General features: G+C 38.6%; 2 protein-coding genes and 1 pseudogene across 2 annotated transcripts; all 3 read left to right on the forward strand.

The window, feature by feature from the left end:
- The first annotated feature begins 3,421 nt into the window (after window positions 1-3,421).
- LOC137738255 (protein ASPARTIC PROTEASE IN GUARD CELL 1-like) lies at window positions 3,422-5,071 on the forward strand. Its single transcript, XM_068477884.1, has one exon. The coding sequence runs from the start codon at window positions 3,442-3,444 to the stop codon at window positions 4,906-4,908; it is 1,467 nt and encodes a 488-aa protein (XP_068333985.1). The 5' UTR covers window positions 3,422-3,441; the 3' UTR covers window positions 4,909-5,071.
- Window positions 5,072-9,717: 4,646 nt separating this feature from the next.
- On the forward strand, window positions 9,718-12,986 carry LOC137738435 (uncharacterized). The gene is made up of 7 exons (XM_068478070.1): window positions 9,718-9,982; window positions 10,295-10,755; window positions 10,907-11,090; window positions 11,205-11,429; window positions 11,524-11,640; window positions 12,127-12,360; window positions 12,483-12,986. The coding sequence occupies exons 1-7, from the start codon at window positions 9,917-9,919 to the stop codon at window positions 12,696-12,698; spliced, it is 1,503 nt and encodes a 500-aa protein (XP_068334171.1). The 5' UTR covers window positions 9,718-9,916; the 3' UTR covers window positions 12,699-12,986.
- Window positions 12,987-15,656: 2,670 nt separating this feature from the next.
- Window positions 15,657-19,227, forward strand: LOC137738046 (transcription factor TGA2.3-like; annotated as a pseudogene).
- The last annotated feature ends 1,316 nt before the right edge of the window (window positions 19,228-20,543 follow it).

Genomic DNA, 20,543 nt, shown 5'->3' on the forward strand with positions numbered 1-20,543 from the left:
GGCAAAAAAGGGTAAAAAGAAGTATGTTGGGAGAGGATTGGATTCTCCAACATCTCTAATAAACAGTCCAAACGTTGACTTACGCACATTGCATTCACTATCTCAATTTGGGAGTCCTCTTTTTGGGAAATGGATCCGATTTTAGAAATCTCGCGACCGTGATCGTTCATCGTATATCATGCAGTTATAAATCATTTCAAAATTTAAAATTTAAAATTTAAAATTAAATATAAATAGTACCTAACGAAAACTAACCGCATGATGTATGATAAACGATCACGATCGTATGATCCTTAGGAAAATGATCCGATGATGATCATTTTCCATCTTTTTCTTTCTATTTTGATTTATTCAACTTTTGGCCCAGAAAAGACTCATAGAGATATTCAGGCTCTTTTAGCTACTATTGTGTGATTTATCAATACTAGGAATCGAACTTGGCATGTGCAATGCAGAAGATGAACTTGAAATTCGTCCACAACTTCTGGTCCCGGTAGTTTAAGTGTTTGCAGGCTTAAATTTAGCTCAATTTGCTTGAGCAGTGCTCCATTCAAGTTGATACAGAATCAACATTGTATGCTGGTATATTCCATTTATGAGACCGAAATCAATATTTAAACACTATGAATAGGATTTTTTTACTAAAAAATATCATCCACAGATCTACAAATTAGAATTGCTAGAAAGTAAAATTATACTCTTTTATATTTTAAAAAAAAAAGACTGAAAGAGGATAAAGTCCTACTAATAACGTAAGGAATCATATCTTTATAACTATCTAGTCAATTAGATGGGGATTACTTAATAATCCATGAAGATAAGTACAATTAGATGGCGATTAATTAATAAACCTTGTAACCAAATTTAATCAACAATTTTAAGTTTGACGCTTATGTTATCATTACATATGTTAATAAAAGATAATCTATAAAATTAGACTTATTTTAAATTTCTCCTTATATTCACCTGTTATTTGACTTTATTGATAGACAAGATTTAATTTACAGCAATAATATAATTCCATGACGCATCAAAAGACGAGAATGTCTATTATTTCGTCCGCCACCTTTTTAATCAGTTGAGAATCTATTATTTGTAAAGAATATCATTGTAAACGTCATAATGGTTCATGAAATACGTCATTAATTAATTCATGGGCTTGTGGACCACGTACGTCAATTTGGTCATTTCAAAATAATTAATTCCAAGGCCACAAGGATGAAAACAAAGGGCCGGCCCAAAATCTTAGCTGAGTTAATGTCTAAACAACCAGATTGAAGGGTCATTCAGTATTATTTGGAAAGAATTTATATTTTAAAACAAAGATGCTTCAGAAAGGGATCCTCTCCAGATTTCTTCCACCCAATCAATCAATCCGCGGTCTTGAAATTTGAAATAACGGCTACCCTTTAAAAGTTATAATAACTTTAATCGTTGGATCAAATTTCAAGAGCCCGGATTAGATGATTGAGTGGATTTGGTGGAAGGAATCCTGAGAGGATCCCTCTCCACGAGAAAAGACCTTTAGACAGGGTTGAAAAATTAAATATTTCTTGTTGCCAACCTCTAACTCACTTCTCAAACATTTCTTGTTCCAAATCCTCCTCGCCGTCTGACTACTGACTAGGCGACACCTAAACTACTTTTTATAGCACTAATAAAACCTAGTTTGTTACCACACCTCATTTTATATTAAAACAGCTTACACAAAAGGGGAGAAGCTATTGTTGAAACGATGCTCCGTGTTTGATTTTATCTAATAAAAGTTGTTGGGTGCCCTTATAACTTTAGATCGGTTGAACTAATTAGTGTCTTATATAAAAACTTAATTGACAAAAATGAAAGAGAAAATGGTTATGCATGTCAAGTAAGTTCTTCTCTACGCCATTTAGGCTCGGACATATAAAAATATACATGATGCTAAAAAAACTGAAACATCGATTAAATAACAAAGAACAATGAGACTTCTAGTGAACTTACTTTGACACTTGAAAATTAGATTCGATTTTCTCATCCCATCATAAATTGTATAAGATAAATTATCAACTTATATGTTATGGACTCACGCAATATGTGACAGAGACACAAAGAAATCCATCTCATACGCTCATTGCACCAAAGTTTCATTGACCAAAGGCCATAAGTGCCACATCAAATGATAATTATGGTCACGCGGTGCATGAGAATATGATAGTTAGTTTGTTACATAATTAGATTATGGGTCCTGCATCATTAATGGTAATCATGGCAAGTACATGAGTTCAAGCTTTTACTTTTGCATTTTGACCACCACTATTCCCCCTGCAGGTCCCACTCAATTTGCTTTTGGGCAGCAAACCCTCCACAAACCACTCCTTAAATTAGTTTGAGTAATGTTAAAGAGATTAAATTTTTTAAATTAAATGATGTGTCATTAATAAAAAAAATAAGCACATTAACCGACACTTAATTAATAATCTACAACCACATCATTTAGTTTAAAAAATTTAATCTTCCTAGCATTACTCAATTAGTTTAGTCTCTAAAGAATGAGAATCCTCAATGGATCCTCAAATTATGTTCATTTATCGTACATCGTGCGATCATAAATTATTTTAAATATTTTTATTTAAAATTAAATATATGTATATCTGATGAAAACTGGCTGCACGATAAACATATACAATTTAAAAATTATTAGGATCCTCACAAAGAGAATCAGAAAATGATGCTCATTCGTCTCTAAATTGGTCAAAAAAGAGTAGTTAGATATAGAAAGCATTATACATAACCACAATCACGCTTATCCCCATAATCTCAATGTAAACAGCACCCAATCTTTTGAGTGCAATTTAATTAAGATTTTTAACCTTAAGCTCCTCTCTATCTTTTTGGCAAATCACAAATCCCAAAGTAAAATACACACATGCAAAGATAATGGAACCCAAACCAAACTGAACTCCTTAAGAAACCATTTTTTTTAAGTTTACTATTATTAAGTCAAAATGAAAATGCGTAAATCACTTTTTAACATAAAATGTCGTTTATGTTGACATGGAACCCGTTAACATAATATTGTATTTATTCACTTATTTTAGCTTAAATCGAATCTAACTGCACCGTTTAATGTTCGAGTGATGAAATCGGTCTAAACGTTAAATTAGAAATGATGCCAAATTTACATACAATTCGTGCCAATACATATACTACAATTCTAATAGCTTACATGCAAAGATAGTGAAACCCTAAACAAAGACTCCTTGCAATTAATATTACAAAGTCTGATATTTGAAATTCAATCCACAAACTCTCCTCCTCCTCCTCCTCCTCTCTCCACCCCACAAATCCGCCTTTGTTTTCTTCCAATGTCCTTTACGTGAATTCCCGTAGTAATTTATCCCCACTTTTCTCCCTCTTATATAACAGCATTGGATTCCCACTCTCTCCCCAGAACACACCTCAATGGCCGGAATGGGTTTCCTCTCCTGCATTCTCTTTGCTTTCCTCTTTCACTGTCATTCCCAAGTTGCCCACTCCCGGAGCTCGCCGTCGACCTCCAAAACGACGGTGCTCGACGTCGCCGCTTCGATTCAGACGACGCTAAGAGCTCTGTCGTCGGAGGATACAAGTAGAACGGCACAGGCATTGTCCCAGCAAGACCATAGCTCGCTTTCTGTACCGTTACACTCTCGAATTTCACTTCACAAGCCTTCTCACAGCGACTACAAGTCCCTCACTTTGGCTCGACTCGAGCGCGACTCGGCCCGAGTCAGATCTCTCACCACTCGGTTGGATCTGGCTGTTAGAGGTGTTGCCACGTCGGACCTTAAACCCGTGGAAACCGGCAGCGGGTTACAGCTCGATGCGGATGGTTTTGAGGGCCCCATTATTTCCGGGACGAGTCAGGGTAGCGGCGAGTACTTCTCCCGTGTCGGGATCGGAAAACCGCCGAGTCAGGCCTACGTGGTGCTCGACACCGGGAGTGACGTCAGCTGGGTGCAGTGCGCACCCTGCGCCGATTGCTACCAGCAAGCCGACCCTATCTTCGAGCCGGCTTCCTCGACTTCCTTCTCGCCGCTCTCGTGCGAATCCCAACAATGCAAATCCCTCGATGTGTTTGAGTGTCGGAACGGCACGTGTCTCTACGAGGTGGCGTACGGTGACGGCTCGTACACTGTCGGCGACTTTGTGACGGAGACAATCAGCATAGGCGGGGCTTCGGCGAAGGAGATTGCCATCGGCTGTGGCCACACCAACGAGGGCTTGTTCGTCGGAGCGGCTGGGCTTCTCGGACTCGGCGGCGGCTCACTCTCTTTTCCATCCCAGCTCAATGCCACGTCACTTTCCTACTGCCTCGTGGACCGCGACTCCGACTCGGCATCGACCCTCGATTTCAACTCGCCGCTCCGTCCCAACGCCGTTACTGCTCCGTTACGCCGCAACTCTCAGCTGGACACGTTTTACTATCTCGGTCTGACCGGACTCAGCGTCGGTGGCTCATTGCTCCCGATTCCCGAGTCCGCTTTCCAGATAGACGGGAGCGGAAACGGCGGAATCATCATCGACTCCGGCACGGCGGTGACTCGACTGCAGACGGACACATACAACGTGCTTCGCGACGCGTTCATGAAAGGCACTAAGGACTTGCCGTTTACGAAAGGGCCAGCGTTATTCGACGCGTGTTACGACTTGTCATCGAGGAAGAGCGTGGAGGTTCCGACGGTGTCGTTTCACTTCGCCGATGGGAAAGTGTTACCGTTACCGGCCAAAAATTTCCTGATACCGGTCGACTCGGACGGGACGTTTTGCTTTGCGTTCGCGCCCACGCCCTCTCCGCTGTCAATCATTGGGAATGTCCAACAGCAAGGGACACGTGTCGGTTTCGATCTAGTGAATTCTGTGGTCGGGTTCTCCCCCAACCAATGTTAGAACGGAAATCATGGGTTTTATGCTTTGACCATGTTCAGTTTTCTGTCCATGTTACCAGCATAATATCTTTTTATGTTCTTTTCTAGTTAACTTTTATTTAGGATCCGCAAGGTGTTTTTTATTTTATTTTTGTTGATGAGGATTTGACTTGTCTGGATTTATCATGCAGTTAAAGGTTCAATCTAAGTTTTTCGCTCTTATCATCGGCTTCTAGTTGCAAATATAATTAAATTCTCGTGACCAAAAATGATGTTCTCATGTATATTTTCGTTTTTTTTCGGACTTACACTCCGTTGCCAACTGAAAAAAACTGTGAAGCTTAACATACTGTGATCTGGGTAAGCTGCAGATATAACGGTTACCTTCCCACTAGACTTGTCGTTGACAGCAAACAACACTTGGAATCTAAGGTTGTGACCCAACTTTACAGTTCATGTTCAACAACTCATGTATAAAAAAAATATCTCAGAAAATGGTTTGGGCAGCTGGGCTTGGACCTTGACATAAAAGAAATTAAGGTCATTCTAACCAAAGAAGGGTCAAAAGGTTCTCTTTAGTCTTGTAGTTCTGCAAAAAATTATATTTTAATGAACAGTGCAATGTTAAATTTTATACCATCTCCAATCGAGGGGACCAAATGATCATAGGCCAAACATAGTCATTTGACAAAAAACCATCTCCAATCGAGGGGCCAAAGAGTTATTGTCACATCCCGGCCCGAGGCGGATCACTTTCTGAGCCCGCTCTACCACCTCCGTTTTAGGCTTACCATTTCCTCACGGTTTTGTTTTTGGGAACTCACGAGCAACTTCCCAGTGGGTCACCCATCATGGGATTGCTCTAGCTCCCTTCTCGCTTAACTTCGGAGTTCCTACGGAACCCGAAGCCAGTGACCTCCCAAAAGGCCTCGTGCTAGGTAAGGATGGGAATATACATATAAGGATCACTCCCCTGGGCGACGTGGGATGTCACAATCCACCCCCCTTAGGGGCCCGATATCCTCGTCGACACACACGAGACCAGGGTTAGGCTCTGATACCAAATTGTCACATCCCGGCCCGGGGCGGATCACTTCCCGGCCCCACTCCACCACCGTAGCACGATATTATTCGCTTTAGGCTTACCATTTCCTCACGGTTTTGTTTTTGGGAACTCACGAGCAACTTCCCAGTGGGTCACCCATCATGGGATTGCTCTAGCCCCCTTCTCACTTAACTTCGGAGTTCCTACGAAACCCGAAGCCAGTGAGCTCCCAAAAGGCCTCGTGCTAGGTAAGGATGGGAATATACATATAAGGATCACTCCCCTGGATGATGTGGGATGTCACAGTTATAAGCTAAACATAATTTATTATTTTAATTAAATTAATATGGTTATTTAAATTAAATTACCATATTAAAATAAGGTTTTCGGACATATTTTGAGTGTCACTTGTCGCCAAATGAATAAGCCCCCAGATTTCTTATCTTTATATAATCTCAATAATTTTTGGATGAAATTTCGAGTGACATGTGTCGCTAATGTGAGTAACACTTTAGATTTTTTATCCTTATGTAATCTCAATAATTTTTCAGATAGGATTTCGAGTGACACGTGTCGCTAAAGTGAGTAACTCTCCAGACTTATTATTCTTATGTAATCTTAATAATTTTTCGGATAGGATTTTGAATGTCACGTGTCGAGATATAGTTGGTTGTGCAAATTTTAGATATGATTCTTATTTATGTGGCACTTATTATCTTCAGTTTCCAATGTTAATAAATTGACTGGATATTGGGGTAGAATTCACACACCTCCAAACACCTCACTTGTTTGATAACTACCCTTGACACTATCTTCTGAGACCCATCCATATGCCCTGCAAAGAGTTTAATCTTCTTTTCGGATCCAAGCCCTTCCTTTCATTGCAGGTGTGGCCATTTGAAAATTACTGAAAAAATTAAAGGAAAAATTATTGGAAGAGGTAAGAGAATAGAATGTGAAGAATTGAAATAAAATGAAGTAAGATAGTATGGAATAATGAAAAGTATGTGAGAAATGATGTAGGAATGACTTAGGTATTTATAGGAAAAAAAATTAGAATTTTTTTTTAAATTCGTCAAAAAAAAAATATATATATATATATATATATATTCCAACGATAACCTAATGGCAGCATGACGTCAGCTAGCCATTGCTAGCTGGCATCATGCTGACGCCAGGTAGCCGTTGACATTCAAATGAGCTGAGCTAGAGGGCTGACAAAATGTCAAGCTTGACATTCTGGTGTTAGAAGGATGGGCTATAAGGCTGGCTGCTCTTGGCCAGCCCTTTGGCTAGTTCTCCCATTTTTGATCGGGTGGGGACCACAAGCCCTTTGCCCTAGCCCTCGGTTGGAGACAGTTTTTATGTCAAAACGAACTATTTTTGACCCTATGGTCCTTTGGCTGAGTCGATTAAAGATGACCTAAGGTTATGGGCCATGCCATGTATAAATCCAAGTTTGGCCCAAAAGAATGCCAAGTCAATGAAGCCCGTCAATGTTTTTTTTATTGACTAGTGATTTTATTTGGATTTTAGTATAAACTCATAGCGTAGTTGCCATTGAATTGAAGCGTTCAAAGTTTTGAATTGCACATAAAAAAAAAAATTTGAAACGTGAAATCCAAGTATCCTTCCATAGTCATATTTTTACTAATTTTAAATTTGAAAAATGTTGATCATTTGCTGGTTACGGGTCCTTTTCCACTGATTTTGGATTGAGCCGGCTTTTGAGAAAATGATACACCAATCAAAATCAAATACCGGAGAGGAAACCAGCGAACCGTCTATTTTGTTTTCCGTATATCGTAAAAATTGAAATGGAAAATACTCGTATCATTGCATGTAATGATACATTCGTTGTCCTAAACAAAATCAAATCACAATTTGATAGACGTGTATGAATTTTTGTATTTGTGATTTAATTGAGTTTTTTCCGTAAACATGTTAGATTATAATTTGCAAGTAAAGAAAAATAATTCTTTACATTTAAGAAGTTACGCAATATTCAATTAAAATAAATTCTCGACTCTACCAAACTCTAATATTTGATGCATTGGTAAATGATTAGATTGAAATAAAACTAGTGGTCAGTCAAAATTTTTTCTTTTTGGATAAATGATATTATCTATACTAAGGAGGTGAGGGAGCAAGCTAAGCCTCACAATGGGCTAGCAATAATATGGTTAAAATTCGTCTTTGGCGAGAATCGAACCTAAGACCTCTTATTTATAAATGAAGAAGAATATCATTAGACCGTATTACTAAATAGCAAATTGCAGTCAAATTTGAATCCTAACAAAAAAATGTGATATCTTTATGAATCAAGCTAAGTATGGTAAAGATCCCATACATAAGGAAGGTATGGATACTTGCAAGCCTTGTTCTACATCTAGTGAGCCACACAATCAAGCGCTTACAACTGAGGGAGAGCAATTGCCCGATCCCACATCATATGGGAGTCTTGTTGAAACATTATAGCACTTGACGTTCACTAGGCCGAATATTGCTTTTGCTATTACTAGTGTGTGTCAATTTACGACTTCTCTTCCAAGGCACAATTGATGACTTCTTCTACACATGTACTTTTGACTACTAATAGTGGTACAACCAAAAGGAACAAAACTTGCAACTCCCACTATTTTCTTCTATGTCGTGGATAATATTCTCAAGGGTATATTATCAATTTCCCCCCTGAACTTGTGACCATTGGCCAATTTTCCCCCTGAACTTTAATTTTGGTCAATTTCCCCCCTCAACTCTCATAATTAGTCAATTCCCCCCCTGAACTTTAATTTGGCCAATTTCCCCCCTCAACTCTCAAAATTAGTCAATTTGCACCCTACTGTTAATTTTTTTTTTTTTTTTTAATTTTCCATCTATTCTTTTCTTAATATAGTTAGTATGTGACATGGGTTGATTATAAGAAAAAGTTATGAATCGGGTTTAAAGCATGTAGAAGAAGAAATAATAACAAAAAGAAATAATAATCCTAAACTCATGGATCAAACCTATTTCAATAAAATGAGTTATTCTTAATAAGGAGTCGAAAATTATGAATAGACTAGCCATTTTTTTACTAAAGCTCGATTCTCCGCAATTTACTTGAACTTAGCTTTCACTTTTATAAAGAAAATTGTATTCACATACAAAAATTTACACATCAATCCTTTTTGTTATCAATTTTGTATAGTCAAAAATCAAATAAAATTACTCCATACTGATTTATTATGACTAATAATACTATCTATGATAAATTGTAAAATTCTAAATTTTAATCTATTTGTAATAGGATAAAGATATAGGAACATGATTAACATACATCTTATTTAGTTTCTTACACACACTTGTTTAATTATGATCAAATTAAAAATTTAACAGTAGGGTGCAAATTGACTAATTATAAGAGTTGAGGGGGGAAATTGACTAATCATGAAAGTTCAAGGGGGAAATTGGCCAAAATTAAAGTTAAGGGGGGAAATTGGCTAATGGTCACAAGTTCAGGGGGGAAAATGATAATATAGCCTTAAAGAGGAACAAGCCGAATTCATTGTCTGCCACTGTCCCACCAATAAACACGTCTGGAAGCTTCTAGATAGTCACGTTGGGACGTCGATATTACGAAAAACACCCCGCACATTTCACAATATTGCTAATCAGGACACAAGCTTCTTCTCTTGGTCAAACCTCAAACCTTAAGCCGAAAGCCGAAAGCCGAAAGCCGAAAAGCTCTTTTTTTTACTGATTTAACCGTTGAGTTTCAGTTTCTTACCCTCCATTTCTCTTCGTTTTCCCCAATTTTACATTTATTTAGTATTATTTCCTTATTTAATTTAATTAATGGATTACCAAACCCTGAAAATTATTAAACCCCTCCATTGACCTCCCTCTCCTTCTTCGCCTTGTTCCTCACGCTTTCTCTCTCTGCACGAAAACCCCTCAAGTTCTCATTCTTTCCGGCAATGCGCGTCGTTTTGTCCCTCTCAGCATGAACAACATCTCTCACAGCTCCTCCTCCTCCTCCACCTCCTCCTCCATCGACATCGCTGATCCGGTAACTGCATCACTTGCCTGAAGTTTTTAAATTTAGTTTTGAAGTTTCCAGCCACTTTGAATCCTGCAAAGAATAAAGCTTTTTGCTCATATTTTTTCGCTGTGCTTGGAAATTTCAGTTCAATTTTCGTGTGTAAACTGTAATTGTTTATGTTTTAAAGCTTGATTAAGTTAAATTCAGTTCCATTGACTATGTTATGCTTGAAAAGTTATTAACTTTTTGATTGGTTTGATTGAATTTGATGGTTTAGCTCGAATTGATGTCGAAAGCTTCTGAATTTTATTGCTGTTGTTTGGTTTCTGTTGATTATAGAATCTAGTTTCGAGTCGGAGGAGCGTGGATGGTGGTCAAGGCCTGGCTGCTGAGCCATCGCGACGATGGCGTGACATTTTCTGGTTGGGAGTGTTTCTGATTCATTTGATTTTGGTGGGATGTGCTCTTACGGTTCTGGGGACCAATAGGTTTAAGAAAACAGATAGGCTAAACATAGATAGGTACACCCAGAGATTTTTGGAAAATCAAAGGGGGTTGACGGAGAACTATTGGCTGCTTTATGCTCTTGCCGGGGGAGTTGGGACACTTCTTGGTTGGACATGGTTGTTTTTCCTCCGTTCTCAAGCGACTCACATGATGAAGGTTTCGGTTCACATCTTGACTACTTATCTTGCTGTGATTAGTGTTCTATTGTTTTGGATGGAACAAATTTTCTGGGGTGTTGCATTTGCGATTGGTGCTGTATTGCAGTTCATGTATGTTCTTTCAATTGTGGGCAGGTATGACTTCGAAATTTCGTTTTTCTGGACCATTATTGAGCTTCAAGAGGAACAATTCTTTGCACTTGTGGATTGTCTTAATTTATATCTAATTAGAAATGGAATGATCAGATCCCTTTGCAGTCTTTCTGACTTTATTGTTAATCAATAGACTTCCCTTTACCATGCTGGTGCTGCAAGCAGCTGTCAAGATGGTATGGAGTCTTCGTGAAGTTATGAGGGTAGCGTATGCTTTCATGCTTATTATGCTTTTATGGATGGTATTATGGTCCTTCGGGGCAGCTGGTGTTGTAGCTTCAAGCATTGGAGATGGTGGACGCTGGTGGCTTCTTGTGGTGAGCTGGCAAGTTTTGCTCTTCTTTCGTTATTGTTGTTGGTATATGGATGCGGTATAACAATTAAAATGCCTCAGCTAACGACGTTAATAATGCTGTCACACATGTACTTAGGTTCTCTCTATAAGCTTATTTTGGACGGGTGCAGTACTCTGTAATACTGTGCATGTTATAGTGTCTGGGATGGTGTTTCTTGTTCTTATCCATGGTGGTAGGGAGGCACCATCAATGCCTCCAAACTCACTGATGAAGTCTCTTCGGTATGCAGTCACAACTTCTTTTGGCAGTATCTGCTATGGTTCACTTTTCACAGCTTTCATTCGGACACTGCGGTGGAAGGTACACAGACGTGTGTTTGCTTTTCTGAACGATGATTTCTGTTTAAGTTTGAGGGTGAGTATCTTAGTTCTTACAATTTTGAAACATATTTCAGATCAGGGGAGTCCGGTCCAAGATAGGCAACAACGAGTGCCTACTTTGCTGTGTTGATTTTCTCTTTCATCTAGTGGAAACTCTTGTCCGCTTCTTTAACAAGTATGCCTATGTGCAGGTAGTTTTCTGTTAACAAACGCTGCCGTTTTAATTTTCAATTGAGATTAAAGCAACATATGTTTGTCCAAAAAGAACTGGTGCACTGCAAGTGATGCTGCATAGTAATCTCACAACCTTTGTATGCAATTGGCAAAATTCAAGAACAAATACCAATCCTTGCATCTTGTTAAAAGGAACACCAAAATTGTTACCCTAAATATTAACAACAGTAAGATTTATTTTAGTAAAAAACAGAGGGGTCATAATTTTAAATGTGAGACTTGTAGTACAAGGCAGGTTGGCTGATTATATTTTAAGTTAACAACTTGATTTTCCATTCACGTGTTGCTCTCCTTGTATCTAATCACAACATTATTTGCCTAAAGCTGATCATCCTCGTTTTCCAGTGGTGCTATCTCAACCCTAAGTGACCATCACTTAGTTCTTGCCTTTTTGTTTAAGTTGTGGAGAAGTAGTTATTTGTGAGTGACGTCGTTCCCTACAGATAGCTGTTTCTGGCAAAGGCTTCAATCATTCAGCGAGGGATGCCTGGGAGTTATTTCAGTCTACTGGAGTGGAGGCTCTTGTTGCCTACGATTGTTCAGGTGCTGTTTTATTGATGGGAACAGTCTTGGGCGGGCTTATTACTGGAACTTCCGCGGGGATCTGGACATGGATTAAGTATAGGGACAGAGTAGTTATGGTGGGGTCCACTGCAATGTTGATGGGAATGGTCTTGGTAAGTTTCTTGAATCAGGATCTTTATTCAAGTTGAGATGGATTTTGACCTTTGATCGTCTTGTAATTTTGTTCTTGTTTTCTTGAGAGTAGAAAACCTTAGCATGGATCATGTATTTTCAGGTGGGGCTGGCGATGGCGGTTGTGGAAAGTGCCGTTACATCTATTTATATTTGTTATGCAGAAGACCCCTTGTTGATTCGCAGGTGGGATGCTGAGTTCTTCAACCAGATGTCGGAGATGCTACACCAGCGTCTTCAACATAGGAGCTCACGAGCGAGGGAAGTGTTCACCCACCACCACTTTGATAACCACACACAAGAAACACTCCCTGCCTGAAAAGTTACCTGCGATAAAAAATGTACACTGTTATAGGATCTTTGTCACTCGCAAAAGAGGGAAAATGTGATAGGTAGAAAATTTTGTTTGAAGTTAATTGGTTAGGCAGAGCTATGAGACCATATACCCTCACGGCGTTGGTTTAGAGTTGAGGAGAGAACAATGAGACCGAGGAAGCAACTCCGTTGTTCCTTGCTCTCAGGCTTTCAAAGGTTCTTCTGATGATGGATTTGTTACTTCCGTTAACCGGATGTACCCGTTGGAGGTATCACTTGTTTTTGTTCATAACTTGGCTTTTTTGTTTCGATGTCTCGATTATATGTAACTTGTGAATTATCAATTCATGGAAACATAACACTTTGATTTGCATTTGTTTGATTGCATGTCTTTTATCTAAAATATTTATCTTTGTATCTGAAAAATCAAAACATCCAAGTTCATTTTTTGGGAACCGGTTGCGGGCTTGCAGCAACATTTCTTCTTTTGGCTCAAGGGAAAAGGAGTCACAGGAGAAGAGACTTTGTGTTCGTCATCCAATGCAACATTACAAAAGCAGTTAACACAAGTTCAGAAATTGCAGGAAGCATCCTTGCTAGTTGCTTACAGGATATAAGCTAGAGTGGGAAAGGCTTCTTTTCCTTGTAGGCCTTACTAGTATGAGCAGATTAACTTTTTCCTTGTAGGCTCTACTAGTATGAGCATATTAACTTTCTCGCATGAGCACTGCATGATTGATTTAGAACATATAAGATTGCTTTTAGCGAACTTATTGAGAAATTTAGTATCTTTTCAAAATGTACTTCCAAATATTTTCCAAGAAACAATTTCAAAGTGGTTTTCCAACGTGTTTATACAAAATAAGTACTTTGATAAAAATAAAAATAAAAACACTTATGATCACAAGTGATTCTTAGAGAAGCAGTTTTCCGTATCATCCGAAGATCCCCAAGGTCACGTGAGGGGCACACACATTGAATCACCAACTAGTACCACAGAGAAAGCAGAGAGCATCAAGAGAGAGAAACACGGAAAAGACGAAAAACCAGCAGCAGAAGGAGTGAAGGGGACACGCCATCAAAGCGTACGATTGCCGTATGAAATGCGTCGTATTCTTTTTTCGGCTTTGGGACGCACAATAAATGTAATGCAAATCCAAAAACGCAAATATGTGTTAATCAACTTACACCCCTAATATATTTACAACAAGAAATGCAGGACAAGAGAGGCTTCTGGTGTTCCTGCTGAGTCTGCCACACAGTTCTACGGCTACAACCACAACTGCTGCCTGTCTTGCCATTCCCTTCAAGCAAGCAACCCCTTAATAATTAAAATAATAATTAGGAATTGATTTAGGAATGTGCTATTCATACATCCTTTTTACCTTTCACACATTCTTTGTTAATTTTTGTTCTTTGATTTTCTTCAATTCATCTGATCCGACGGCTGAAAATTAGAAAAATGTGTAAGAAGTAAAAAAGGCTGTCTGGATATCACACCCCTTGATTTAATTTAATGATTAAATTATTTTAATGTTAAACTATTTTTATTTTTGGGAATGAGGATCCTTTTTGTGAGAATTCTGAGATTATCTAATTGTGTTCGTTTATCGTATATCGTGCGGTCAATTTTTATCAAATACTGTTTATATTCAATTTTAAATAAAAAAATTTATAATGATTTATGATCACTTAATATACGATAAACGAATACAAATAAAGGATTTCCGAAATCCTCACAAAGGGAACCGGAGAGAAGCTCATTCTATTTTTGGCCTCATCTGCAAAATAATCTGATTTTCGCATTCATCATTTTTCGCGCGCTGACACCCTTCCCCATGATTCGTATATTGCAGCTGCAGGACTTACAGTCCTACTAGTAAATAATAATTGTATACAGTCTACAGAGATAGATGGATTGAGGCTGAGAGAGAGAGATAAAGAGGAGAGAAACTTTTTTACCCAAAGAGAAGACATGAAATTGTGTTGTTATCTCACACACGGTTATGCGTTTTAACATTATCATACAATAATATGTAATTAACTCGACGTAGCGTCGTAGGGATCTCTGTTTTAATGCAAAGAGATCTAAACGTTACTCTCTTCTTTTTACCTACAATGGAGAATGCCTTGCCTACGCCTTAAGTACTAACATGACAACTCAAACTTTAGATACAATGTCACTTATTTTAACTTCTTTGTTTGGTTTGCAGTTTTTGTTTAGGACACTGATGAAATCTCAGTGTTTCACCAAAGTTTTTCTCTTACAGTAAGATGATACTACATTAATATTTCAAACTAATCACACATAATTATAAATTTTGACATACCTTCGTAATAATACGTAATTGATTTGAATTCCACTTCTATTTAGTAAAAGTTCTTCTCGAGAGAAGAAAGAGAAAGAACTAAACGCTACTACTCTATACTCTTGAGTACAGGAAGAGACCCTAGAGCTAAAAGAATCAACAAAATAGGGGTCTTATTTTTGTCTTGGGCGAAGTGGACTAGTTGTCCCACGCTCCTTAATTTGGAGGCAGATTGTTTGCCTTTATGTTTAGATGATCTTTTCATTTTTTCTTATTTGTGTGGTTAAGTTAATAATTTAAAAAATAAAATTTCTCATCATTCTTATTAAAACATGTGATATACCATTTGTGTTTCCGTTAAAATTAAAAATTTCTCCAAGATTGGAGAGAGTGTTCGAAACGCTCTAACGGGAGAGACTGAGGAAACGTAAGGCTCTCTCTCTCTCTCTCTCGCTCTGGGGTATTGGGAAGCTAAAATCCGAAGTCAGAAAGCAATAATAAAAAGCCTGGTGTTTTAAAATTTATTAAAAAGGGTGTCCTGGTACGCTATCCTCTTCTTAAAGCTACATCAAGATTTTCTTCACTTCACTCACCCTGCTCTCTCTCTCTCTCCCCCTCTCCCTCTCTCCAACTGTTAAAGGTCGTATGAAGATCGTCTTTTTTTACCTTTTCTTTGCTTTAAAGTGATGCAGGCAGAAGGAATCACCACCCAATCAGTAAAAAAAAAATGCAGAGCTTCAAAGCAGCGTCAACAAACCCAGAATTCTACTCCCACTCTTCCTTCTATTTCAGGTCTCTCTTTCTCCCCTCTTCTTACTGTTTATGTTTACGTTTCTTCTTCTACTGGGTTTTGTTTTAATGGCGTATGAGAAATGGGTTGTGCGTAAAAAACATAAAGTCTTGAAATTTATGGGAGTATACGGATTTTTAGCGGTAAAAGATAAACCCAATTGCTCTGTTTTTTCTGCGATGTGAAAAAACAGGGGAGACGACAGTGACCGGAACCAAACGCGTTTTACGGATCTTGGAGAGCTTGAACAGTCCGCTACCGCCTTCCCTCACGATGATGTTGTTGTTTTAAGCCCAAGTATCCTCTCTCTCTCTCTCTCCCCTCCTTTATGTCTCTTTCTCTCTCTAATATATGGGTTTTAATCTGGTGTAGGCTCCATGTTCAGCTTAAAAGCAAACAATGTTGGCGGTGTACCCGATAGCTTGCAGTACGGGACCTTGAACGTTGGCGGGTGTTTGGACATAGGATCAACTATAACCGGAACAGGAGGAGGAGGGTGTGTGGACACAGGACAGCAGCAGCCATACATGTACCAGCAGCAGAAAGGGACGACGTCGTCTGGAAACGGACACTTTGAGAATTGGGGTGATAATTCAGCCATGGCTGACAACAGCCAGCAGACTGACACTTCGACGGATGTTGACACCGATGACAAAAACCATGTATCACCATCTCTCTCTTGGTCTCTGTTTCATGAGCATATGTGTCTGCTAGACTGCTACCATACTTTTTCATGGGAATCTTTCTATAGGCCTGGTGGAATTGAGAATCTTTTGAAATTTGGAATTTTGGATTACCATCCATGTTTCAAGCTTCAAGACGTTTGTTCCGTCAGTTGGCTAGAGTAGTGTGTTTACGGCTCGCCCCCTTTGCATTATAGTTCGAATCTCCCTCCCGTAAATTATAAATAATTTAGAATATCACTTTGTCAGTTAAAAAAATAGTTTCCAGAATGTTTTCAATTCAATTAGTACCTTAATAACTTGGCCCATATCTTAAGTTGATTTGCTTTAAATCTGCATATTTTACTGTAAACTTTATTTAGCTTTCTAATTTTTTAGTGTCAGTGGATTAATGTGAGATACGATTTTGTTTTAAGCTTCATGGAGTGCAGCATGGAGCACTAATGGTAGTGGATTCCACAGAGCAGGCAAAGGAAAGAACTACTGGTGACCAAAAGGTTAGGATATTTGGATTATTGATAAAAGTGATTTTATTAATTAGAAAGTAATTTTCGATCTTAAATGCTAATCCCATTAAGCTAACTTATCTACAGACACTACGTAGGCTGGCGCAGAACAGAGAAGCAGCAAGGAAGAGTCGACAAAGGAAGAAAGTATACATCTTTACTTTCCATCAGCACGTATTTGAATGTCTTTTTTCTTTTTAATTTCATCGAGAAGGCTTCCCTACACCTTGTTAGGCCGTGACATCTTAGACTAATTATGTAACGTCATGTGAGAGCATTAAAACACATGGGATCGCGTCGTTTGGCGTGACACACTGGTATACCAGGGTGTAGGTCTGTAACCCAGCGTCTAAATCTTTTAGCTATGTTGAGACAAAATCTTGGTATCAACCCTGAAAATTCACTGCCAGGTCTATAGAAATTAGGTTTGCCTAAAATGCTTCTCAGCCTTCTCATTCTCTTTAATAGCAAAGGCTTATTTTTTAAGCCTCCCTCCCCTTTTTCACTTCTCTTTTGGTGGGATTTACCCTTTTAACCATTTACTTTCTGCTCCCTTCCTCTAATTTTCTTACCTTTTGATGCCCTTCTAGTTTACTGATGTTCCCCCCAAATTTACTGAGCCTCTTCAACCTTGAACTGTTGAATGAAAATGTTACATTGTCTTAAGTTAATGAATGGAACATATTTGGATCATTTATAGGTTTTGGTTTTGGATACATAGGCATATGTCCAGCAGCTGGAAAATAGTCGAGTTAGGCTTTCGCAGCTAGAGCAAGAGCTTCAGCGAGCCCGCCAGCAGGTGAACGACTTTGTATTTTTCATCGGTAATATGCGTGTGTATGCATATATGTAATTATTCATTTCTTCTGGTGGTGTTTCAATGCAGGGTATATATATTGCAGATGGACTTCCAGGGGATCATGGTCATTCAGTGGCAGGAAATGGTAAGTTATTTCAGTTGGATCCATGAAGATTTTAATTAGTTTTGATACTTAAAGAAAACGAAACATAAAATGCTGTAAAGGTTTTGCAATTTCTTGTGTCCTGCATTCAATGAACAATCGTTTGCAGTTCGGGGTAACTTGTATAGAATATATGATATGATATTTGGATAAGCATGTCCTGATCCAATGGTTTCTGATGACTGATTGTACTTGTCAGGGGCCTTAACATTCAACTTGGAGTATGCACGCTGGCTTGAAGAACATCAGCGGCTGATACATGAAATGCGATCAGCTGTGAATTCCCATATGGGAGATAATGAATTGCGGATTCTAGTTGACGGCGTAATGACACATTATGATGAGATATTCAGGTTGAAGAGCATTGCTGCAAAGATTGATGTGTTTCACATGCTCTCTGGCATGTGGAAGACGCCCGCTGAAAGGTGTTTTATGTGGTTGGGTGGATTCCGCTCGTCTGAACTTCTCAAGGTGATCTTCTATTTGATTTTGTTTTTTAAGTTGTATATACTTCACCGTAGGCCTATCTTTAATCGTGTTTTTATCATTGGATATTCAGATACTTGGGAACCACCTCGAACCTTTAACAGACCAGCAGTTGATGGGAATATGCAATCTGCAGCAATCCTCCCAACAGGCTGAAGATGCCTTGTCACAAGGGATGGAAGCTTTGCAACAATCCCTTGTGGAAACACTTTCCTCGCCGAGTCATTGCCCCACTGGTTCTGATAATGTCGCGGACTACATGGGCCAAATGGCAATTGCTATGGGAAAGCTGGCCACACTTGAGAATTTCCTTCACCAGGTAACCAAGCGCGCTTATCATATCTTTATGCAAATACATTTGATATGCAAAAACTAACTTGCACACCTTTTTTACTTGTTAGGCTGACCTTTTGAGACAGCAAACTCTGCAACAATTGCATCGGATTCTGACCACTCGCCAAGCAGCTCGTGCCCTTCTTGTCATCAGTGAGCACTTCTCTCGTCTCCGAGCACTCAGTTCTTTATGGCAAGCGCGTCCTAGGGACTAATGTTGTTCACTATCAGCTCCGCCCCACCTTAGGACCTACAAAAAAAGTTAGGTATTTCCCCCCTTGTTAGTAAACCAGCTCTAGTGCTGAGACCATGAAGATGGTTATAACTATCAAAAATGCAGATTCGGACTTTTCGGACACCCTTTTTTTTCCTTATGATGCTTTTCGAAACGTCGATAATTAGGTAAGGTCGACTGGTGATTCCCTAGCATGTAATTAAGTTAAAAGAATATGTCCTCTTTGGCATAAATGGATGGATGTATACTCATTTTAGCATTATGTTCTATACTAATCGCATCAGATAGTCTGTGGGGACTGGAAGCATTTTTGGGGAATATGAATTGTAGGACTAGTTGTTCCATTCCTTGGCTTTTACAAAAATCTCGCCTAATATTACAAAAGGGTAATGATTTTTGAACTCTTGTTTTCTCTTTGGTCCTTTTGATTTTGAACTAAAACACATAAATATGGCATATTCTTTGTGGTTTGTTATTTGATACAACTAAATAAATAAATTGGGTTACAATTTCTAGTATTTTAGAGTAATCGTAACTAATACATCCTGAAAATGGTATATAATTAGAGAATTGTTATTAGCATTTCAAAAATCTCATTCTACACTCCAAACTTTTTATATTAAGAAAGAAAAATACTTATGAGGAGTGTAGAATGAGATTTTTGGAATGCCAATAACACTTATGGCACATGATGCTTGCAGTGTCTATACTGCAAAATTTTCGCCTGTCGGCAATCTGTTTTGTTTTGAAACACTCTGGGGCGTGACATTATTTGAGGTTGGCAAACTTGTGCTCATGACTGCTTGTTCATGTTCTCCACTCGCTTGTAAGTTCTTCTCCTGTCGTTCATCCTTCCTGCCGGACACCAGACAAAAATTAGTCACTGGTAAATTAAAATTGAATAAAATCCTTTTTCTTCTATGCGGAAAAATTAATCGTAATTAAGAAAGGATTAGAGTGATTTACTTGGCCTGCAATCTCTTCTGGATTTTACAGCTTGTGGGATAAAAACTCCAGTCCCAGTAATATTGCTGTTTTCCCACAACTTTGCAAGGGAAGCTGGTACTGCATAACTACTACTGTTCTTATTTCCCAACCAGCTTATATATCCAAGTGATGATGAAATAGTGTGACCTGCAGGACGTTTGGTGACACTGCTACTAAATGAGTTATATTTTGCGCTTTTCGAGTCTGGAAAATCCTCATTGTCAGATGTCAAGGCCAAAATCTGGCTTCTAATCTCGGCAAAAAAGACATCATCGCCGTCGACATAAGCACTTTCATCCTCGAATGCAAGATTAGTGTTTGTGAGCATTTCCATGTTGAATTATTGATCAAGAGTACGGAAATCAAAAGTGCTTTTTCTGTTTTGGGATTTCTGATCAGGAAATGGTGAGTTGGGTTGTTGAAGGGAAGAGTTCGGGATTTATATATAAAGTTTGGGAGAGATCGAAGCACACAAAATACTTGGTTTGTGGTCAAAAATGGATATAGATGCAGAAATGCTGATTTGCATATTATCTCTGTGCAAATGCATCCAAATTC

This window comes from Pyrus communis, chromosome 6 (assembly GCF_963583255.1).
Source record: "Pyrus communis chromosome 6, drPyrComm1.1, whole genome shotgun sequence".
Taxonomy (NCBI): domain Eukaryota; kingdom Viridiplantae; phylum Streptophyta; class Magnoliopsida; order Rosales; family Rosaceae; genus Pyrus; species Pyrus communis.

Bases quoted from the DNA above. Each gene is read 5' to 3' on its own strand.
- LOC137738255 (XM_068477884.1), top strand. From the start codon at position 3,442: ATGGCCGGAATGGGTTTCCTCTCCTGCATTCTCTTTGCTTTCCTCTTT.
- LOC137738435 (XM_068478070.1), top strand. From the start codon at position 9,917: ATGAACAACATCTCTCACAGCTCCTCCTCCTCCTCCACCTCCTCCTCC. The intron at 9,983-10,294 runs GTAACTGCATCA...TGTTGATTATAG, and splicing joins CCATCGACATCGCTGATCCG to AATCTAGTTTCGAGTCGGAG. The intron at 11,091-11,204 runs GTGAGCTGGCAA...ACATGTACTTAG, and splicing joins GACGCTGGTGGCTTCTTGTG to GTTCTCTCTATAAGCTTATT.